The 22,357-nt window shown below is 41.1% G+C and overlaps 1 protein-coding gene across 4 annotated transcripts in view; it reads right to left on the reverse strand.

The window, feature by feature from the left end:
• Window positions 1-22,357, reverse strand: part of RTTN (rotatin) — a 98,884-nt gene that overhangs the window by 11,621 nt on the left and 64,906 nt on the right. For all 4 annotated transcript variants that reach the window (XM_077352872.1, XM_077352871.1, XM_077352870.1 and 1 more), the window contains 9 exons: window positions 21,726-21,924; window positions 19,547-19,637; window positions 18,070-18,223; window positions 16,891-17,028; window positions 14,982-15,193; window positions 8,992-9,097; window positions 6,310-6,407; window positions 3,680-3,757; window positions 3,079-3,205 (listed from right to left, as the gene is read on the reverse strand). In XM_077352872.1, the coding sequence (XP_077208987.1) occupies window positions 3,079-3,205; window positions 3,680-3,757; window positions 6,310-6,407; window positions 8,992-9,097; window positions 14,982-15,193; window positions 16,891-17,028; window positions 18,070-18,223; window positions 19,547-19,637; window positions 21,726-21,924 (1,203 nt within the window). The remainder of the gene's footprint in view (window positions 1-3,078; window positions 3,206-3,679; window positions 3,758-6,309; window positions 6,408-8,991; window positions 9,098-14,981; window positions 15,194-16,890; window positions 17,029-18,069; window positions 18,224-19,546; window positions 19,638-21,725; window positions 21,925-22,357) is intronic.

The following is a 22,357-nucleotide window of genomic DNA, read 5'->3' on the forward strand; positions in this document are numbered from 1 at the left end:
ACTCCTTCGTTCAATGTTTATTTGCAAGAAATGAGCTGGAATTAAGATATCAGAGAAGCACAGACCCACTCATGATACTTAAAGAAAATTTCCCATGTTCAAGGGCAGTAGGTTAGATTCTATGAAGCACCAGCACAAAGAATTTGTAGAAGTGGTCCAATCTAGCCCAATTCTAATAAACATTTCAGATAATGCATGTATTACTTTTTCAATGAAAAAGGATTAAAGGTAATTATTTAAGTCTGCTAAAACGTTTGACATAAGTTATAAAGCATTAAAATCAGTCAACAAGTGTAGGAGATATAGTTATGTAAAGCCAGCAAGATCTGATTTCCTTTTAGCCACCAAATGAGTTTGATTCATGACACAGTGGAACTAACCCCCCCCCCCCATGTGCTAGACACCAAACTTGCAGAGGGTTTCTGTTTGGTTCTCTTCTAGCTGCCCTCCAAGTGAGGACTGGATTTGGTGAGGACTGGATTTATGATGTCCTAATAACAGCCTTCCAAAAAAGTTGCTCCCAGGAAAGTGCACGCTAGAAGCGTCAAATTCAAAGGGGACCTCCCCCGGATGCTCTTTTTAATGTTCTTTTAAAATTAGATATTATGCTTGCTTTTTGTGGCCTGAAAGGATTATTTTTCCCCCAATGAGCTTTGCAAAGAAAGGTCCAGGAGCTTTGCGGAAGTTAATTTCTTGTAACTCTAGACCAGACTTTCTCAACCAGGGTGTCATGAAACCCTAGGGATTCTTGATAACAATGGAAGGGTTTCCCAAATGGGTGGGAGTTAGTTAATTTTTAATATATTTTTAAAATTTGTTAAACATTTATTGGGTGTCATGACCATATACGGGTGACATGACCACCCCCCCACTAAAATGGCCAATGATGGGCCTGGAGGGGGTGGAAAGGGGAGGGGCCCCAAGTGGATGCATACATAGCTATGCTCCCCAACCATATTCTGCATGAGTGTGCCACTTCTGGGATTTCTCAATGGTAAAAAAGTTAAGAAAGGCCACACTAGAACGGTTTGCAAGTTAGGGTAACAGACATGGCTAGATTCAAACAGCTATCATACGCACCAGAAAGGGATTTTTCCCCTTTAAATAATGAGCAGACACTTCCCACCCCAAACATACACTGTGTATCATCCTAAATTACTTTTGAAGGATATTTGGCACGTGAAACGTAGTTGTTTTGCTGTTTGACACACCCCAGATCCACATGTAGAATTTCACCATTGGATCAATATGTATAGATTGAATATGTTTTATAACGTTAACTGTAGTAACATGTAAGACAACTCAGAAGTTGTTCACATGAGAAAAAGCCCACACACTTTTTTGCTCTGCTTTTAAAAAAATAAATACTCATTTAGATCCCATGACAACTAGCGATGTTGAGATTCTACATTCTTCACTCTTCCCGTGAAGCTCTCATTATAGATACACCTTCACAAATGTTATAAATAGAAATAAAACCATCAACCTCTTAGATACTAATTATAGGTTAACATTACCCGTTTTTTACCTGCAGGATGGAAATAAAAGTCACTGAATTTGTGTACTGCAAACTGAGTGAGCTCACAAGCCAGCCACATGAGAAAGAACAATGGCAAACACTGCTGCACAGGGAGAGATCACTTCCTTTATCTATATTCTCAGATGTTTGAAAGTTTCCTATCACTTTCTTTGCTGGAACAATGCAGAATGTTTTGACTGGCACTCAGCAATTCAAGGCTTGATGTTGACAGGTGCTGACACATAAAGAACCTCTGTTAACATCAGTTATCTGGTTCTCCATTCAGGTGCAGTCAACTGTGCCTTCCTATGAAATCTTATTGCTGAAACAAACACTTCGACTCATTGATAGTGGATGACGGTAGGTACAAAACAACACCATTATACTGATATTATCATTTGGAACTTATGCCTTGAACTGCTGGGAAAAGTTGAGTATGTGCAAATCTTGGGGCACTTACTGTCCATGAATATGTGATAAATAACTTTGTACATAGTGTTTATGTAAGCTACTGTATCAGTTATCTACTCATCTTTAAACCGCTCCTGCGGAGCGGATTAAATAATCGGGTAAGGGCACCTAAGGAGGGCCCTGTCCGTGATGAGGAAGGGTGGCAATAGGCCCCTTCCTCATTACTGACAATTGGACGGGCCAATTGGCAGGTGCAAAGCGATTGTCAGTCTGGTGGCAAGGGACCACAGCGCGGCTCGCAATTGGTCCCTTCCCACCGGAGTGACCAGTTGGGAGGCGCAAAGCACCTCCCGACCCGCCCCGCCCAACTCGCCCGTATCCGAACGACCGGCGCCATTTTCTGCCTGCCTCTCAGCCCGCAAAGCTCCCTTCCTGCCTGCACGCCAGGAGCCGCTGCTGCCCAAAACGCGCACGCCTCGCCTCCCCAACGCCCCATGTGCCTCCCTACTGCCTGCAGCCGCGGCTCACCCTCTTAACACCGCCCCGACAACGCCCGACCCAGGCCCGCCTTCCCCCGCGCCACTGGCGCCACTGGCCCCTCCGGCAGCCGCGCCAGCCTTCGCCCACCGCTCACAGCTCGCCGCCACCCCGGGACACCTCCAGCTGCTGCTCCCACCCGCCACCGCTCCTCCAACGTCGCGCCCGCCCCCAATGGCGCCGACTGCCCCGACGGCCCAGCCACCGCCTCCCCTGCCAGCTGCTCCCCCCGGGACAGGCCGCGGCCGCTTCGCCTCACACGCCGCACCAAGCACACCGCCCCTTCGATGATCTGAGGACAACGACCATGCTCCACTGCCTCGCATGCTGCAGGTACAGCCCGCACCAGCAAAACGCCCACAGGAGCCCCCGGACGACGTGGGACCGTCTCGCCCTCCCCTCCACGGCCTACGGTCCGCCCACAACGCACTGCCACCCCCCCAAATCCAATGCCACCCTAGCGCCCGCTGCATTTAAGCTGCAGCGGGCTGAATTACTAGTGCAGAGGATATTTCAGAAGCGGGGATAGAGAATATAAAACAAATCTAGATATTTTCACTCATATAAGTTTTCTTTTCTCATAGTATTTCCACTGACTGAACCTTTTTCACCTGCAGGATAGTTTGCAGTGTAGACACAAAGTAAATGCAGGGTTGTTTGCATAAGAGAATCATCCATCAAAAGCCACGGCCACATCGAGTGCAAAACAGAGATCAGGTGAGTTCCGAGGGCTGCTGCCTGCCAACCAGAGGAAAGGACAAGACATAACAATGCTGAATAATTCAAGTTTCAGAAGTGATATTACAAGTAAAACTTTATAGAATGATAGCTAAGAACCAGCGGTAGGATATGCTAATGGGGGGGGGGGGATATTTCCCAACCTTAAGAAGCAGAACTTAAACTATGGGATTTATAAAATGTATCCTGTTTTTGATCCAGCCATTTTGAGACACTTGCCAAGCTCCAAAGACAGAAATCGAAGTCCGTCTAGATCAGTCAACAAAACAAACCAAAATTCGAACTGGCATTCACATTCCCCCACCCAACACATCCCACTCAGATGGCTGATATGGACAGAGTGGAGAGCCACCAGAATGAGAAAACTGGATCACTGCCAAAGAATCTCAAAGTAACAACTAACATGGCTCTTTTGAAATTGCCTTCCCCATCCCTGTCAAATGTTGCATGACTCCCCCACACCCGGGTTCTTACTTTGCAGCCTTCATTTCGAAAGAAACAGTTTCTTAGGAGCTGCATGACAAGCTTTAATTCTTTGCCGAGGTGATCATCCTAGTGGAACAAAAAGTGATTTACTGTCAATATCGAAGCGGAATCTAGTTTATATGACATATACAGCACTTCTTTGCTTCTGGACTTATTTTACCGCAGAGGCACTCCGATTGTGCTTGACTACCCTGCCTTTCAAGATGCTGACATTCTGACTGTCTCTGAAAAAGATTATTGAATTTCAATAAGTCCATCCAACACAGAGAAGTATTTCAGTTCTGTTAGACACAAAGGAACAGAGATACAATATAGGATCCAAATGGGATGCTAGGTTTTCAATCACAGCAAATGCACCAGCTGACAATAAAAGGCTTTGGTCTCCAAAGAGCTATGAGACAGGCAGGGGCATGGGGATAAAATCAGGAAAGGAAAACAAACATCATCTTTGCCAGAGGTTTAATAACAATAAGAAGAAAAAGAACAGTACACCCTTGTTTTTAGTACAGACCTGAAACCATCCATAGGCGTAAAAGTCCCCTACATTTAAATGTTAACTTCTGTCTTTAAAAAAGGAGTTCTACAATCTGAACTGCTTCCCAGAAAGCATTTGTAGACTCATACAACTGGATTTCACTGCTCTGTATCTAGAGATATGAAATGAATTAAATATAATGTGTCTTGAATATTGAGCATGCAAATATATAAACCTGTAGAATTGTGCATGTATGAGTTTTTAGGTAGAACACTTTAGTATTTTTATTTTATTTTAAGGGCTAGACTTTAGCTCTGCAAAATGAAAACTTCCTGATTGTTCCATCCCCTCAGTATTTGAGTTCGTGGAAAGAATGCTTAATCTGTTTGATGGGATTCCCCCTCCCCCAACACAAACATGACTTTGATCCTTTCATTTATCAGATCCAGGTTGCTCCATAGTTTTGTCTATATTATTTATACTGTTACATTGTTATACAGTTACAACTATTAGTTATTATTGTAAAGTTATTCACATGTTTATAGATTGTTTTATGTATTGTTGTTTGTTCTTATGTAAACCGCCCTGAGCCCCCGGGGAAGGCGGTATATAAATATAAATAAACAAACAAACAAATAATTGTCTGACTGTGCATTTGTAGTGATGAAACTGAGGTTAGGAAAAGATTAAATTCCATCCCACCTATTCTCTCCAACAAATATCCTCAATGTCGAAGTAATGGAATTATAAACATGAGGTTTCGACCCTATGTCGAAAATCCCTGTATCTCCCCTATGGTTCTCTCTGTTCAGCACCCATGAAAGCTGGAGCCTAAAGACACAGAGAGAAACAGTATCTGTCACCAGGGCAAACATCTAGTATCCATACTTCACAATGAGATTTTGCAAAGAGGCAAAAATATGTTGCAAGCGCCACTGAAAACTAACAAATTACATTTAGGTACGAAAATGGTTAAGCAGGGGATTAAAGCACAAATTCAAAAGTGTATCAATTAAACAGCAGGAACGTAATGCAACAGGAAGCAGAACAGAAAAGTGTGGACTGACAGATCAGAGCATGACCTAATGAACAGATTAGTTCTACTGGCTCCATAGAAGGAAGTCAACAGCCAGAAGTAGGTCTGGATAATATTACTGTAAGCCTACATCAGCCTATATCAGGATTTCTCAACCAGGGTTTTGTGAAGCCCTGAGATTCCTTGATGGCCCTGGAAAGGTTTCCTGAATAGGTGGGAGTTAATTTTATATATATATATTTAATTTGATAAATTTTACCAGGTGATATGACTTTATATGGTCATGTCAACCTGCCTGCCCCCCCCCTGCCCCTCTGAGGGGCCTGGAGAGGTTGGGAAGGGTCCCAGGTGGGCATGTACACAGCTATGCTTCCCAATCATATTCAGCGCAATCACACAATTTCTGGGGGTTCTCAAAGCCTGAAGAATGTTCTAGCAGTTTCTCAACGGTTAAACAGTAGAGAAACAATGCCCTATATTATAAAAACTTTACAGATATACAAGAATATTTTAAATTTGGACATATGTTATTTTATAGACTTTGACTGAAGAGGTAGGTGTGAGTCCAGGAGCACCAACTCAATTATCCAGGTATAAGCTTTTGAGAGTCAAAGCCCGTTTTATCAGCATTTATCAAAAGAAATTTATCCATTTGCCCAGCCTAGCCTTATCCTGTCAGATCTCAAAAGCTAAGCAAGGGCAGCCCTGTTTAGTACTTGGCTGTAAGACTATGGCTGCTACACAGAGGCAGATGATGACAAACCACCTTTGAATGTCTCTTGCTTTGAAAACTCTATGAGGCTGTCAAAAGTTGGCTGCAACTTGACGGCGGGGGGAATAGTATCTAGAGCTGCAATTTATCACTAGCTCAGCTAAATTTCGTTCCCAAGGCATAGGGAGAAAGAATAACAAGAGAGAATCTCACCTGAACAGAACCATTACAGGGAATAGCTATAAAAATTAAATTGGTGAATGGCCAAGAGTTATTGAACGAACAGTCTCCCTCCCCCCATCCCACAATCTATGGCGATAATTCCTAAGACAGGTACATTGAAAAAAAATAACTGAAGCAAAACTGTTTAGTAGAGCCCCCAGTTTAGTTGTCACCTTTTTTTTCTGGACAGTTTTTCCAGGTCTCAAAGAATCTAGGTTCAGTTGTACATGAACATGCTTCATCTGCTCCAAGCAGCTCTCCACAAGGCTGGCTGTAATGAAAAATCTACTCCATTAAAAAATACCTACACAATGCATGTGACTGCATCAGATAAATCTATTTCTAATCTACAGATCACCTTTATGGAGTTCACATAACTATCTTTTTATTTATTACATTTATAGCCCGCCTTCTTCCGAAGACTCAAGGCAAGTTACATATGAAAATATCCCCACAAAACCCAATCCTAAAAACAGCATAGTCAAAAATACTAAGACGGCAAAATCCCTCCTACCACCTACAGTTGTCTAACAAGGGTGCTCTAGATATTACAACGAGGCTTGAGGGGGGGTCCATTGATCTTGCTGATCTGGCCTCAACCATAGGCCTGGCAGAAGAGCTCCACTTTACAGGGCCTGCAGAACTTTGCCAGCATCAGCACCCTAAGTTCTCCTGGGAGTTAAACTTCAATTAATCAAATATATTACATTATTAAATTTAAACACAATTTCCATTGTCAGTTTTTAAAAGACAGTGTTAATTCATTATTTGTTATATTTATATCTCACTTTTTGGGCAAGTGTCTCCCAAAACAGTCAATAAGAAGTTCCAAAGTTTCATTAGAAACTCACACTGACACTTTTATTCAAACATCATTAGACATCTTGCATAAATCTTAAAATTAGTAGCATAGAAATATTTAAAAAATTTAAATGTCTAAAGTAAGCCAAGTTCTACAAGACATGCCAACATATTTTGTATCACATTAATATCTGAATACAACACTATTTGATTTGCAAAATTCTCCTCAAGAACTGTATTTTAAGTATCATAAAATCATGGCATTCTAAAAGTTACTGCTTTGCCTAAATCAGCACCCTAGTAACTATAATGGGTAGGGATGTGCACCAGGAATAAATTTTGTACTTTGTAGAAGATAGGATTTTTCTGATTCGGTGAAAATTGAATCAACCAAATAACTGATTTGGTACTAAATCTCTGATTTGGTACATAGATTCCAGTTTGGATTATTCAGAAAACCTGGATTGATTCATCAAATAAACTGCCAGACAGCTGATCATGCTGCAGAGAGAAGCCTCTCTGGGGATCAGCTGTTTGGTGGAAAGGAGGCATTTAAATGCCTCCAACCAGTACTTCCTACAATGCCTGTGTTGTATGCGAAGGGTAGCAGGCGGTCATGGTTTTCGATCCCAGCTGCAGAGCCAACAGGTCAGCCACGTGCCTACTCCCTCCATGCCAGCCTGCAGCTGGCTCCAGGAGGGTTAGGGAGGCAGGACGCATGGCTGACCTGTCATCTCCACCCACCCATCCAATCCTGGTTTGCAGCCAGCCCCACTGGGTTGAGAAAGGTGGACACATGGCTGACAGCTCCACCTCCCATGCCCAATGCTAGACTACACTGGCTGCAGAGGGGTTTGGGAAGCCAGGCCACCTGTTCCCAAACTGCAGCCAACTCCAACAGTCATTTGGAGGTGTCTAAATGTTTTCCCGATAGACATATCCAAAGCTGCAGATCAGCTGTTTGGCAGGCTTTGACTGGGGGGAGATATGCTGAAAGAACAGCATTTAAATGGTCCTAGGTCTGTTTGGGGGGGAGGCATGCTGAAGTAACAGCATTTAAATGGTCCTAGGTCTGTTTAAACGTCTCCCCTTTGAGCACAGAGCTGGACAAACAGCTGGTCCTCAGCTATTTGTTGGGCTCTGTGCTAAGGAGATTAGGCATGCTGGGCTGGGAGGCATTTACTTGCGTTCCAGTGCAGAGCTCATCAAACAGCTGAAGATCAACTGTTTTCAAGCTCTGTACTAAGGGGGGGGGCATGCTGGAGTGTATTTAAATGCTTCCCCTTACAGCACAGAGCTCAAAAAACAGCTGAGGATCAGCTCTTTAGTGAAGTCTTTCTCAGCCAAATTTGAGCACCTCTGATCGGCCCGTTTAAACTGATGGGAAGTGCAACTAGACTTGGATAAGCCCAAAAAGCCCATCCCTAATAGCGAGTCAAGAGAGACAGGCAAGAGAACATAAATGTACACCGCATATGATGATACATTTTAGACAAGATTGTTCATAAAAAACAGGGAGGGGGAGAGAAACCAACTTGTTATACATGACTCTCATATTCCCTCAGAGCAGTATTGGTTAATTTAGGCTAATATTATAGAACTTATATAGAATATATATAGATGGCAAGATTGTGGTCATCTGTTTTAATTGAACCCAATTGCTCTAGCACAGTATATACCCATCAATCTACAACTTGACATTAGTTTGTTCTGTGTTTATGAGGTTTACATACTACAAAAAGTATAAGGGCTTAAGTAGCTGAGATTGGAGAGATCCAGGACCAAAGGACAGAAGCAGAAATGGGAGAAAAAGGAGAGGACAGTTCCAACTGAACAGACTTATAGAACTAGGGAAGCAGTTTAACCTCCTTCCTGCATGTAACCGCCAATTCACTGACTTCTCAAATGGCTTTTGGCCTTTTAAGATACTTTAGGAGAGCCGAATTGCAGAACTTGTCAAGCAGGTCTTGTTTGACCGTAGTGCTGAAAAACTAACCTTTTTTCCCCGTTACATATTTAAGAAACATTGAAAATATAACACGGCCATAGCTCACCTTCCAAAGCACACTTCTGAGCACTTCTACTGATGGCCAAAAGGGGAAGTAAGGCACTTGCAGCGACGCATTTCAAAACATCTTTTGAAGATTTTCCTTCATAGTTCTGCAAATGAATACGGCATTGGTCACACCACAAAGGAAAATCAAAACACTGGAGACATCGCAGCATTAAATGGGTCCAGTTTTCACATTTATTGTTACCAGTTCTGATTCCAATAATATACAAGTCTGGTTTTATCCCTATTAAGCTGGGAGATTCAGGGACAACCTGGTATCACAGAGCAATGACTCACGTAATATAATACAGATAATACTAAATGCTTATAACGTGTGAGACACACATGGGTGCCTTAAAGATATATCAAGGTAGGCAGGCAAAATTGTTGACATCCCCATGCTTGCATAGCTTTTCCACAGCTGCTTTTCAATGAGCAAGGATTTCTTCTAAGTTCATCACCCCCCCCCCCCCGAGGAAAAAATCAACTTAAAGGGAAGCAAAGGAAGAGAAAGCATGGTGAGCAGGATTCTACCTCGCTTCAACTCTCCCCCCCCCCCCATTTAGAGGAATTAATTCAGCATGACAAACAGGCTTGGTCACTGCTGGATGACCTGCATTGGGAGATGAATAGAGGGAGTGCAACTTTGATTCTCCTGGATCTCTCAGAGGCTTTCAATATCAGTCTCCAACCTTCCTTCTTGGACAAGGTCCTAGAAAGAGTGGCTGCTTCTTATCTCCAGGGGATGTTGGAGGAGACTGATTGTTGGAGGAGACTGATTTTCTGAACCCATTTCAAACAAGCTTTAGATCAGGAGACTGCTTTAGAACAGAGACTGCTTTGATTTCCTTGGTTAATGACCTTTATTGAGAACCAGACAGAGGAAGTGTGACACTGCTAGTTCTTCTGGATCTCTCAGCAGCCTTCATCATCATTGATCATGGTATCCTGCTGGGGAGCCTTTCAGCTCTGGGACTAAGGAGCACTGAGTTCTATCTGGGAGGCCAATTCCAGATTCCTACTCTGTCCTGTGGACATTGCTCTATATATTATACATTGTTTGATCTTGTTCCCCATGCTTGTTCATATCTACATGAAGCTTCTAGAAAATGTCATCAGGAGATTTGGACTGTGTTGTCTGAAATACGTGGTTGACTCAGCCTTCCATCCTTCCGAGGTCAGTAAAATGAGTACCCAGCTTGCTGGGGGGTAAACGGTAATGACTGGGGAAGGCACTGGCAAACCACCCCATATTGAGTCTGCCATGAAAACTCTAGAGGGTGTCACCCCAAGGGTCAGACATGACTCGGTGCTTGCATAGGGGATACCTTTACCTTTACACTCTCATTGAAAAGCCTGGTTTGCAGCTTGGAAATTTCATAGAAAATCAGCTGGCTGCCTAAGTGCTTTTGCCCAGCTTTAGCTGGTGTGCCACTTGTGCCCATTCCAGACACAGTCTGATCTACCCTTAGTTACACCTAGACTGGACTGCTCTTTGGAGCTACTCTTGAGGAGCTTTCCCAAGTCCAATTCAAGGTGTCAGCTTGGATCTCTGAAATGTTACATGGGCTTGGGATCAGGGCATCTGCCTTGGGAATTAAGACCACATGGAGAAGTCCCCATCAAATAAAGAAGCCTGTCTGGTGGTCACACAAGAGAGGGTCTTTTCAGTGGCAGCTCCACAGCTTTAGGCTGTTGTGCCCGGCCCCCTCACTTTCAATATTTAGAAGACAAGTTTATTCATGATAGCTTTGATTAGATTTTCTGCCTACTGGCAGTTTTATTTATCTTGTCATTTTATGTATTTTATGCATTGTAAGCCACACTGAGTTTGTGTAAACTGGAAAGGCAGCTAATAAATGTTTTCAATAAAGAAAATAATAAAATGTCATCAATCATATCCTTCTGGATTACCTTTCTAAAATGAGACTAAGGGGCACCATTTTGTGGTGTACCACGTTAATAAAGTTTGCAAGATGGTAAAGGTGATGTCTGTAGGGTCCTACAAGGCTCCTTCTTGTTCCCTATCCTCTTCAACAGCTACATGAAATTGCTAAGTGAGGTCATCTGGAGATTTGGACTGAGTTATCACTACTATGATCCTCAGCTCTAGTTTGTACTTCTAGCCAATCCCAGGGAAGCTGCAGAATTCCAGAATAAGGCCTGGAGACAGTTTTGTAATGGATGTGCACTAATAAACTGAAGCTTAATCTCAACTGGAAAAAGTGCCATTGGTGGAAGGGTTGATGTGGAATTTAAGGTGGAAAATTTGACTTGCAATTTAAGAGGTCACTTGTTATAGATGTAGTTGCATTTCCCTTGAAAGGAAAAGTAAAATTTGGTAAATAAATAAAATCCAACACAGCTGTCACATCTTTCCTGCTCCTATTATATCTGCAATTAAAGCTATAATTTGCGCAAAGAGAGGATGGAAAACAGATTCCTTTCATACTAATTGGCTGTCTTTTTTATTCCCATTGATAACTCAGTTTTTCCTCCCTGACTGGTGACTTTTTTGTCATGCTTTCAAACTACTTTTGCCTCCAGATCTTAGCTTTTCTTTTGTGTCCTCTGTTCTCTATATTACAGTCTGGGATTCATGTCTACAAACAAGAAATGAACAAAAAACAAAGCACTTTCTCTGGCCAATTATTTCACCTTTTTTTCCTCCATGAGAAAGGGGCATAGGATGGCTTGAATTTGTAAACCAGAAGATGGCTGTTCCTGGCTCCTTTTGTCTTGCACAGATTTCATGGAGTGAGCTGAATCACACTCTTCCCCAATTGGGAGGGATTATGTTTGACCTATCCTGAAATGGGGGGACGGGAGTTAATCCCTCATTTCCTGCCAGCTGGCCTCTAAACAATGAGATTCACTGTGATCCTCTGGCTTTTCAGGGGGGGGGGCTGGTCAGGATATTAAAAGCAATCTATCTTGCCTCTTCCTGGCAGCTCGGCAAATAGGCCCTCCATCGATCACTGTAAGGGGGTGCTTTCTTTCCTTTCATTGCCTAGTTCATACTGAGGTTGTAAAGTAGGTTCTCTGTATGTGTATTAACAGGGGCATCTCGCATTCCTGTCATAACGCAAGGTCCATTTTTGGTAAAAAGATGAAGAAGAACTGGGACTTGGGCCAGGTATCATATGATAGAAAATATATGACATCACATCACACATTTCTAAGGCATTTAGAAATAAGCATCTACTTATGACCAACAGGTTCCCATAGGGAAATATCAAAGGTTAGCAAACCTTTGATAAAGCCAAGGACATACCAAGATTGATTTTTGAACATTCCCACCTGTGTGCATTCTTGCCTCTTTTTCTTTCACTTTTAGCTCGTCCCCATTTGCTTTATTCATCTATTTTGTGACCAACAATGTTTCTTTTGACCAGCTTTAAATTTGCTATCTACTGTCAGGGATGCACATTTGAAATAATTTAGGTCATTAATTCTAAATCACCTTCAATTCAAGGGATGTGGTGGGGCTTGGAGAGCCAGATTGTGCTATCTTCTTCCCATCTGATGTTCACATAGAAGTTTACACAGACACAATGAACCAGGGGTCTGAACCGGGCTTTCCCCTCTTCTAGTTGTATGAGCCCAGGACTCAGTGAGAAAGACTAACAATACAGCAAACACATAAAAATAATAAATGCTATATTTTGGTCTCTTGACACTTGCTCAGTTTCACATTTCCTCTCTTTTTAAATAATCCTGCTGCATGAAATAGACAGTTATTTATGATCTGTTGTACTCCAAAAAGCTCATGCCTTTAGTGCTAGCTCAAACTTGGATTTCTTCTTCCAGTGCCATGACTCACGCCATTCTAATGTTATCCTATGCAGCTCTTCTGAGTCACTGCCTGAGTTGGCTTCCTCCTCCTCTCCCCCCCCCCTGAATGTAATGCTATTCATTTATGTTGTCTATATTCATGTCACTATGATTTACCATCTCTACCCACACTTTTTCTTCCTTATCTTGACTGGACTGCTTTGGTTTTCTTGCTTTCAGCTTTTCCAACGAATGTGGAAGTGCACAACACCTCAGGAAATCATATAACCATGGTATTATTCAATCACTTGACACCATTTTGCCTTCACTTTTTCAAGTTATGAGGTATGGTTCATCCAAGTTTTAATGGCAGCACAGAAGCTGACATAAAATCAAGTAAATGGTTTTTTATGTACACTCTCAACAAGTGGCATTGCATACAAATTCATTTTTTAAAGATTTAAGAATGTACTGCCAGCATGTTTCAAGACAGTAATAATGAATAGATTTATATCCTGCCACTCCCATACAATGGCTTGTGGCGGGTCACAAAATCCCATTAAAACCCCCATTAAAAGGACATACTAATACAATTAAATAATACACAACGAACAGACAATAAGTAACACAAGCCCCGCACCCAAGACTAATACCCTTCCTGTCAGTGTTCATTTTAAAGGAGAGAAATTTGAAGAGGAATGGGCTTGGGGCTCTAGCTAACTGGTTAATGTGGCAGCTGAAAGGAGGTTCACATATTTCTTGTTTTATAATCTGGACCCAGTCAGTTGCAATCTAGCATATTTTTCAACCTTGTAGTTCTGCAGCAAAAGTAATACTTTCCCCAGTCGTCTACAGAAGAACTCAAAGCAAGCGCAAAAGGCTCAAAAGAGATTAGCAGAAGCACAATATATTTGGGCGCAGAGAGAAAACCCACAGGACTGTGTACAATTGACCTGGTAAAAAGAGATTAAAACACCAAGGCATGAAGAGTTTTTATTGCTAGTCCAAGACTCGAGATAAAGATTTAGATGGCAGAAGATCAAATAAAAACATTTTTTACAAGAAAAAGGTTGGAAAGGGAGAGCCACCAAGGAACTAAGCGTCTTCAAAGACATTGATCAGCAGTGAGTAAGATGGCATGGAGGATCTCTTAACAAGATCTTGAGAAAGACCGGTACATGAACAGCTGTAATATTGTTAACAGCACAAATTGCACTATGGGTAACTTGCAGTAATGATGGCAAGGCTTTTGATAGTTTAGACAAGGCACCTTCCTACAAAGTCCAAATCGATTTATGAGTTTCAGAATTTTCAGCTACCTACATATTACAGAGAAACAGAAGTAAAGCTAACGAAAATCACCCTAGTATTTTATTTTAAGACAGACAAATAGGAAGGAAAAAAGGACGGATTGCAGGGAAAGCTTTCCATTTCAAAGGGGCAGGGGGATCAACGCCCTTGGGAACCCAGAGAAGCAATTTATTTTTTATTTATTATTGCACTTATATGCTGCCACTCCCGGTCAGCTAGCTTACTCTTCATCCTACCCTCCTTTCAAAGCAGCACAAGGTATTTTATGAAAGCTTGATTGAGTCATTAAATTTAATGGGTCTCAAAAGCCATACACTGACAGTGGCTAACTGCATGAGAAAGGACATGATGGGAAAAGGTATCCTATGTTGACCACCTCTTCCTCATACATTTCAGGGTTCAAGAATACTACAGGGCACTGTATAAACATAGGAGTTTGGTATTTCTGAATTTAACTAGAAGATTTAGAAAGACTCTGTGTTCATCACTGGAAGATATCTAAGGCAGTCTTCTGATTTTAGAGGACACAATACAGTTCCCATCTATGCTATTCTATCTTCACCCAATAATCCTTCCCCATTGCCATTAAGCCTCTCTCTCCTCCTACACCTTCCCCTCAAGAGTATTCCACAACACAGCTTTAATATCTCAAATCACTTCCCTCCAGTTTCTCATACCACTCCTATCAGACTATTTTATCCCCCCTGCCATAACATTGCCTCTCCAAGTATATTGCTTCTTCCTATAAGAAGAGATGGAACAAGGAGAATGAATCATTATCATATCTGTACTGCTTAGGTATTTCAAATTAAGGTTACTATCCTATGCACACTTGTAAAGAAACAAGCCCCACTGAGCACAAACAAAGAACGATAAACTACAATCAATATTCTAAAACGTTTTTACCTGAATCATTGTGTCACAAAGTTGGGCTACAGATGTTCGACTCCCTTCATCTTCGTCTAGAAGGAAAACCACAGTTGGGTGGTAGCAAGCGCTGTCTTTGTTGTGAAGCACTCTCTTCCCTTCCTCGGAAAAGAGAATGGCCAGGAAGTGCAAACAGGCCACATGTAAACCAGGGTGACTAACAGAATGATGCACACATTCACATACTGTATCTAGAAAGACCAGAACAGAGATTTTTATGCTGCAGTGTTGCACAGAAAAATATAATATAGCTACAGATTTGAGAATATAGAATTTAGGGCTTTAATATATTGAGTAAGGCCATGATTTTGAAAAGCTACCATTAGCCAGGTTTAATTTGCATTTTGGCCTGCTCTTTGGCCTGCTCTTCTGTTGAGCAGAATGGCTCTGAGAAGCTCAGGAATAGGAGGACCTCCACAAAGGGTTGGGGCTTGGTCATTGCAGATTCATCTAGAAAGGAGGTACAATAGAACACTATGCTAGTGTATCTGGAACTTTTCCCAGTTGAAGATACAATGGAACGGAGAATTATATATTTTTCCCTAAACCTCTTGGAGGTAGTACAGGGTAAAAAGGTAGTAAATAAATATTAACTATTTATGACTACAAGACTAGTACTAGTACCATGTCTCCAAGTGCTGGCAAAATTTTGAGAGAAAGGATTATCACATTGGTTTCAGCTATAACCATAAATTCCTGATCCTTAATTTATGGGACAGAATGACAAAGGATTGCATTTCTGTGAATAAATGTTCTAAGGAAACATGTTTGTTTGTTAGTCTAGGTTAACTTTGACCCATGAGCAGTTTTCTATCACATCTCACCACTCAATAGGTTTAAGCAACTTTATCACAGAAAGTTTCTTGATTAATCAACTGGAACTTTCGTCACTGACCCCAGGTAAGCAAAATCCACCAATAGTGAGTATTAAATGGTGACTGAAACTATGGTTAACTTTAAATTTGCCACTTCATTTTAGTAAAGTCCTGAAACAGTTTTTCAGTCTAACGAAGCATGATATCTAATCTAGATAATACAGTCATTACACCGGATTTCTGTTCTTGTTTGACATATTTGTTCATTTATAAGTTATCACATGCACTTGGGGTGTTGAGTTGGTAGCCTGTTGTTCCATGAATATACCACAAGAATTATGAGACAGGGGAGGTGAATTGCCTTTAAAAAAAAAATAAACTTCCTATATTGATAGAAGGAGGCGGGGCTCTCACCAAATGCTACGACATAGCAAGGACTAACCTACTGAAACCTTATGACTGCTTTCAATGACACAATAAGATCATTATACGTTTTTTATGCAGAGCCGAAGTAAAGATGCAAAACTTCCAAAAACAGTAGCACAATATTTGTAGGAAAATAAATTTGCCTGCATGTAACTCAAGTGTGGCTCTTGCATCTGTCACAAAATATGGTCTGGTAAGAAAAAGAACCCTGTGTATAGCTCACCTTCGCATTGTCTAATGTGCTGCCTTATAGGCTGAACAGATGCCAACAATGAAGGAACTCCTGTGCCTTCAAACAGTTGTGTGACTTTTAAAAGGATACAGGAGCCCTGGCCTTATTGATATGTGGTCATCCAGTGAAAAGGAAAAATTCAGGCAGGACCAGTCTATTAAAAATGCTAATAATAACAATCTTGTTAAAACAGCTGAGAACAGATTATTTAAAAAAAAAAACAAATAGGAAAGAATGTAACTGAACCATGACAAAAGGTGTCAAAGCAAACAAAAAAGCCTCAAATCATTCAAGCATCACTTATCAATTCTACAGTTGCTACATTCCTTTGAGCATTTACTAATAAGTGATTAGAACTCATTCTTGCTTCTTTAGGCCTTGAAACTACTAAGGCATTGAAGGGAGGAGGTGTTACCAATCACTGCAGTCCAGTGCTTTGCGAGTGCTACAGTCACAGATGGGAGGGAAGTATGTCCACATTTTCTTAACAGTGTAGCCAGAAGGTTGAATAAGTCTTCCCAGGCTTGGTGAATAGCAGCAGATAATTCAGGCTCTGCCAATTAAACACACAAAGAAGGAAGTACACAGATCTCAAAGTGGAAGCATCGTCATAACTTACAATTAAGGGAAATCAAATTACCCGCAACTAAATGAGAATGTGTCCATACAGCAAAGTGTTTCTAGATTTATAACTAACAAGCCTGATTTAAGACAAAGACAAACAACAAATAAGATAAACAAGCATTTTAAATTCAACCATACATCAGAATGGAAGAACATACATTAACTCCCTTTTACCCAAATCTTTTTTTGTTTGTTTGTAGTGGAACTTAATATTTCATGATGATGGCCATGTAACAAAGAAGCATGAAGAGTATCAGGAGAAGCAGAAATCAAAGAAGTGTAAAGAAATTATACATGTTGGCACTACTGCAAAGACACAAGATCTTAAGAGATACACTGGAGAAATAGCAGGAACAGACTAACTAGAAGAAAAGCAGGAGCTCAATAAGGGAGCAGCTTGGGCCCAGGAGTATAACATTTGCTTTGCATGCAGGTGATCCCAGGTTTAACTCCCAGAACCTCAATTTCAAAGGAGCAGGCAATATGAAAGAACTCTGAGACATTAAAGGGTGACTCCCAGTCAGAACAGTCAATACTAGATCAATTGAATGACTCAGGATGTGGCAACTTTATGTGTTTAGAGCCTTTTACAAACTTTGCATTCAAAGAACCTGGAAGCCACACCCACAACTGGGTTCTCAGACCTGTAGCAGCACCAGTCTATGCACGTGTCGTCTCATTTTATTAAGTAGCTTGAAGTGGACAGGGGCATCAAGAGCGCCCCCCCCCACACGCATACTGAGGGGCTGCAGTACGTCTCAGTTTTTTAGGCCCTGTCAAATGTCACTATTGCTAGGATGTGGAAGCCTTGAAGGAGCTTGATCAACTCTGACAGAAGATCTGCAAACAAGATTATAGATCTAAATTATTTGGATGGGCAGAAGAAAAATTGTGGACTCAGTCAACTGACAGATTCCATTCCCCATGACTTGCAGCAATCTATCTTCCCCCTTTACCATAATAAAGTTACCTAAGCCATCCTTTGAGCGAATAGAAAGGACCATGAAGGTATTTGTTAAGAGAGGTGTCAATAATTTATCCTGCATCACAAGCTGACTGTCTGCCAACAAGCATGACTGCAAGAGTTGGGACAATGAGGAGATAAACTGCAGTGAAAATAAAACCTGTTGAAAAGACAAAATAAGTTGGTTTAGACAATTATTGCAGTACATTTCTGCAATAAATTAAACTATTTTAGTCATGCATAAAGTTAAAAGATCTGTCACTCTTAAGAGGAATTTTAAAAATGAACCTGATCATTGACCTACGCAAAAATTCTTACTGATGGAAATTTGAAATCTACAGCAATAAATCACTGTTGGACACTTTTGGGCTGCAATCTTATATATAAGTACTTGGAATTCTGGTGCATTGAATTCCAAGGAAATGTGCTGAATTTTCATTAATTTGATTTTGAATAAAGAAAAAGGGGCTTTGAAGAGGTCTATTAATCTTCTGGCATGCCTATTTGCAACCTTAATGTACTAGAACTTTTTCGTCCTTCATGTGATTCCAACCAATCAGGGATCATACCATGAATTTAATACTGTTGTATAGTTAAGTACCTTCAAATTTGCTGTGACAATGGGAAATGTTTCTTCCTCATCAGCCTAAAAATTGGAGTGTACTTTTTAAAAGCTTCAGTTTGTACTATTGATACATGTTTTTCCATGAGACTTAACACTTACTAGATATATGGATCCAAAGTTCTCAGTTTTAATTGACACAATATTCAACATGTCATGTTAAAAACTTTTTTAAAAGACACTCTCCTTCTTACAATAGCACATAGAAATAAGTATCATACATTATTTATCTAGCCCACACTCTCATTCACAAAACAATTTATACTGGAACACAAGATCAAAGGACCTTTGATACCACTGCTTTATATTCAGTTGTACTGCATAACTAAATTATATAACAGCCACCTAAGGCTCTAAAGTTTGCAGAGTAAAATTATCCTCCAAATTATTGATGGAACCAAGGTTTAATGCATACTGACATATGCAGGTGTTCCAGCTCCTATTCCTCCATGCCAGATTTAATTTTAAAAGAAAAATGTCTTAAAGATGGCTCACTTTCCCATTTTCTAAAGCAACCATTTAGTTTCTCTTTTATGTTTCATGTATTATGCCTTTCCTTCAAAAAGAACCACCACACACAGCATAAGCCAACAGTTCTCCATTTCCAATGCTTCTTACAATCTCAATTTTAAAAAAAGATTATGGCAAGATATTTTAGTCCTGGTTGATTGCTGACTTCCCCTCTTGTTCAGTTCAATTCAAATATTTGTGACCATTTGGGGGTACTATCAGAGGAAAATTCTCATGCCTCTGTTCTAACTACCTGTCAGATTCTGATATTACTTTATGCAGATCATGTTATTCTTCTACAAAAGAATAACAAAAACACAAATGTAAAACAAGCATTCTTCGATCACTAACCTGAATTTTTGTATACTCCATATGAGATGACCAAGGAAGAGGCGATTTCATTTCCAAGATACATCTTTCTATCAAACTTGAATTTATAAGGCTAATACAAATCCCACCCCAAAAAAAGACTGTTAGATCAGACATAGATATTTACTTGCACACAAACATATCATAATGGACCCTAGGCTAGTTGAATGTTAAGACAAAAGTCCTACAAACAGAAAGCAATGTTATTCCAGAAAACCAGCATTTCAAACTCAAAAACTTTGTCCTTAATTGCTGAAGGACAGATGCAACCATCTGCTTTTCATCACTGAATAAACATGATGTATCAGATTGGTCTTTTGTATCAGTATACATGCCTGACCATATGGGACAATGCATTTATGTGCAATTTATTTCCCTCCCAGCAAAAGGGAGAGGGAACCATAAAATACAGTCTCCTAATTAATACAGGTAGGTAAAAGGGCACAGTGCTCTTCTACCAGACCAAGGTCACAAGTAGCATAAAGACTGGAGTGAAGCATCTGAAGTAACTGTTGGTAGAAAGGGAATTCTGACCAGAAAACAGTGCAAGGAGAAATAGTCCCATGCCCCTTCTACAGCTGCTTTAAACAAATTGTCAGTCTCCTTTCATTTCAGTATATTTCATAAGTTTACAAAACTCATACGCAACCTTCATAAAGGCCAACAAGGCAGCTAAGAAATTAAAACATACTTGATAAGACCACATTTTAAAAAATTTAAAACAATTAAACCCAGAGCTAAAATACACATAAAACCATACAAAAGAAATTAAAACAATGGGCAATAGATGATTCAGGGAATCCAAACAAAACAAAATGTCTTTATGCTCTACTGGAAGAAGGCAACTGGAAGAAGCCAAGTCTCCATGCAATGAGCAAGCACCCACCGTTTCCATCTGGGTAGATACTCATACATGTGCCACTCTCTGCAAACCACTGGATAGTTCCTGATCTCTTGCTGGCTATCTACCTTCATAGATTTAAAGATATTTAGAATGATGCAGTATCCTCAGGCCTGATCCCTAGGCTTCGAGACATAAGCCAAGAGCCCTCTGACTCTTTCCCTTCTGCTTGCACCAAGGGCTTGCACCTCTGTCTAGAAGTGGTCTTGCAGATCTGAGGCCGACAGCCCCTGCCTGCCAGCAGCAACAGCAGAGGGTGGGGCGTGCAATCAGACCAAGGCAAGCAAATCAACGAGTAGCAGACCAGATAAAAGACCAAAATATACCCAGATAGAAACACTATTCCCTACTATTCACCCTCTCACAAAGCAACCCCAATAAATGCTCCTCAGTAGTCTAGCAGTTTAGGAAAGAAGACAAAACACTGATCTTCCCAGCAGCTCTTTCCTGGATTCTTTCTTCTTGGATTCAGTTCTGCCTCTGCCTAGGAGGAACTTTACAGTTTCTACTATATTGATATACTACAATAGTTCAAGTAGTATACATGGCTATTGCGTTAGTGGACAGAATCTTCTAATCTAGTAAAAATTCTCCCTCTTGTATTTGGAGAATAATAGAACATCAACACATCCCTTCTTTCCCCCACTACATACATAGAAACACACAGACCGTAAAGGCTTGCATGAAGGTTAACTGCCAACTTATGCAAAATGTCACTTTTTAAGAGAGATGTTTTTAGTGTTCCCACTAGTCCAACACATCTTAAACATTGATGTGTTGTGGGACTGTTCCATAAATACATTTCCTTTCCATTTACACGCACTGCATTCAGAATACTGACATATGTCAGCTTGACCAGCTCATTATCTAAGAAACTGGCTACTTGTCACTTAGTAGAAGCCCTCCACCGAGTCATGTCTGACCCTTGGGGTGATGCCTTTCAGCGTTTTCTTGGCAGACTCAATACGGGTGGTTTGCCAGTGCCTTCCCCAGTCATTACTGTTTACCCCCCAGCAAGCTGGGTACTCATTTTACCGACCTAGGAAGGATGGAAGGTTAACCTTGAGCTGGCTGCTGGGATCAAACTCCCATGGTTCCTCTATATATTTGTGAAACAGCTTGGGGGGTGGGATGTGCCTGGCTGTCCGAGTTGGAATAGGGCCAATCAGGGTACAGATATCAATGCTGGCTGAACCCTGATTGGCTTGTCCTTTTCAGGCTGCTGTCTGCTTATAACCTCAGTAGTTATCAATCTCTTACCCACTGAGAGCGGTTAGTATATGTGCTTGCTGAAGAATAAGCCCAGTGTCTTTGGGAGTGACAATCAGCAGGTTATCCAGTAAGCCACACACAGCTGAAAGAAGAGCAGGTGTGACCACAGCACATGGATTACGTCTGACGGTGGATCGCGTGGAATCATATGGACTTGAGACAGGTGTGGTGGTGGTGTCACTCTGTCCTAGAACACACAGGACAAGCATTTCCAAAGTGTGGTTATTTTGAGGTAAAAGTACAAGTTACATAAAGCAATGGAGTACATTCCCAACCTGGACATAACTAAAGGAGAAGTATATCAGTTTATCTTGCTACATGAAACTTTCCAAGAGCTAGTGTACATTATACTTTCACAAAAACTGTCAGTTGCTGTTACCGGAGTGGAATGATTTTCCTTTGGGACAGAGAGAACAGGGCTGCTCTTAACTGTAATGGACGTTCATCGAGCATCTCCTGTGCAGGCACACATGGGACTGCACCTATGTAGGCGTGTTGCCAGATTGGAACTCCTGTCGTAAAACCATTAAATCTGAGTGCTGCAGTTGAGAGCCATTCCTGCCTGAATGGTCACGAGCTGCAGCAGTGCCACGCCTCCTTTCCTCAGTTCCCCCTGAGCC

Source organism: Paroedura picta, chromosome 9 (genome assembly GCF_049243985.1).
Source record: "Paroedura picta isolate Pp20150507F chromosome 9, Ppicta_v3.0, whole genome shotgun sequence".
NCBI classification, from domain to species: Eukaryota; Metazoa; Chordata; class Lepidosauria; order Squamata; family Gekkonidae; genus Paroedura; species Paroedura picta.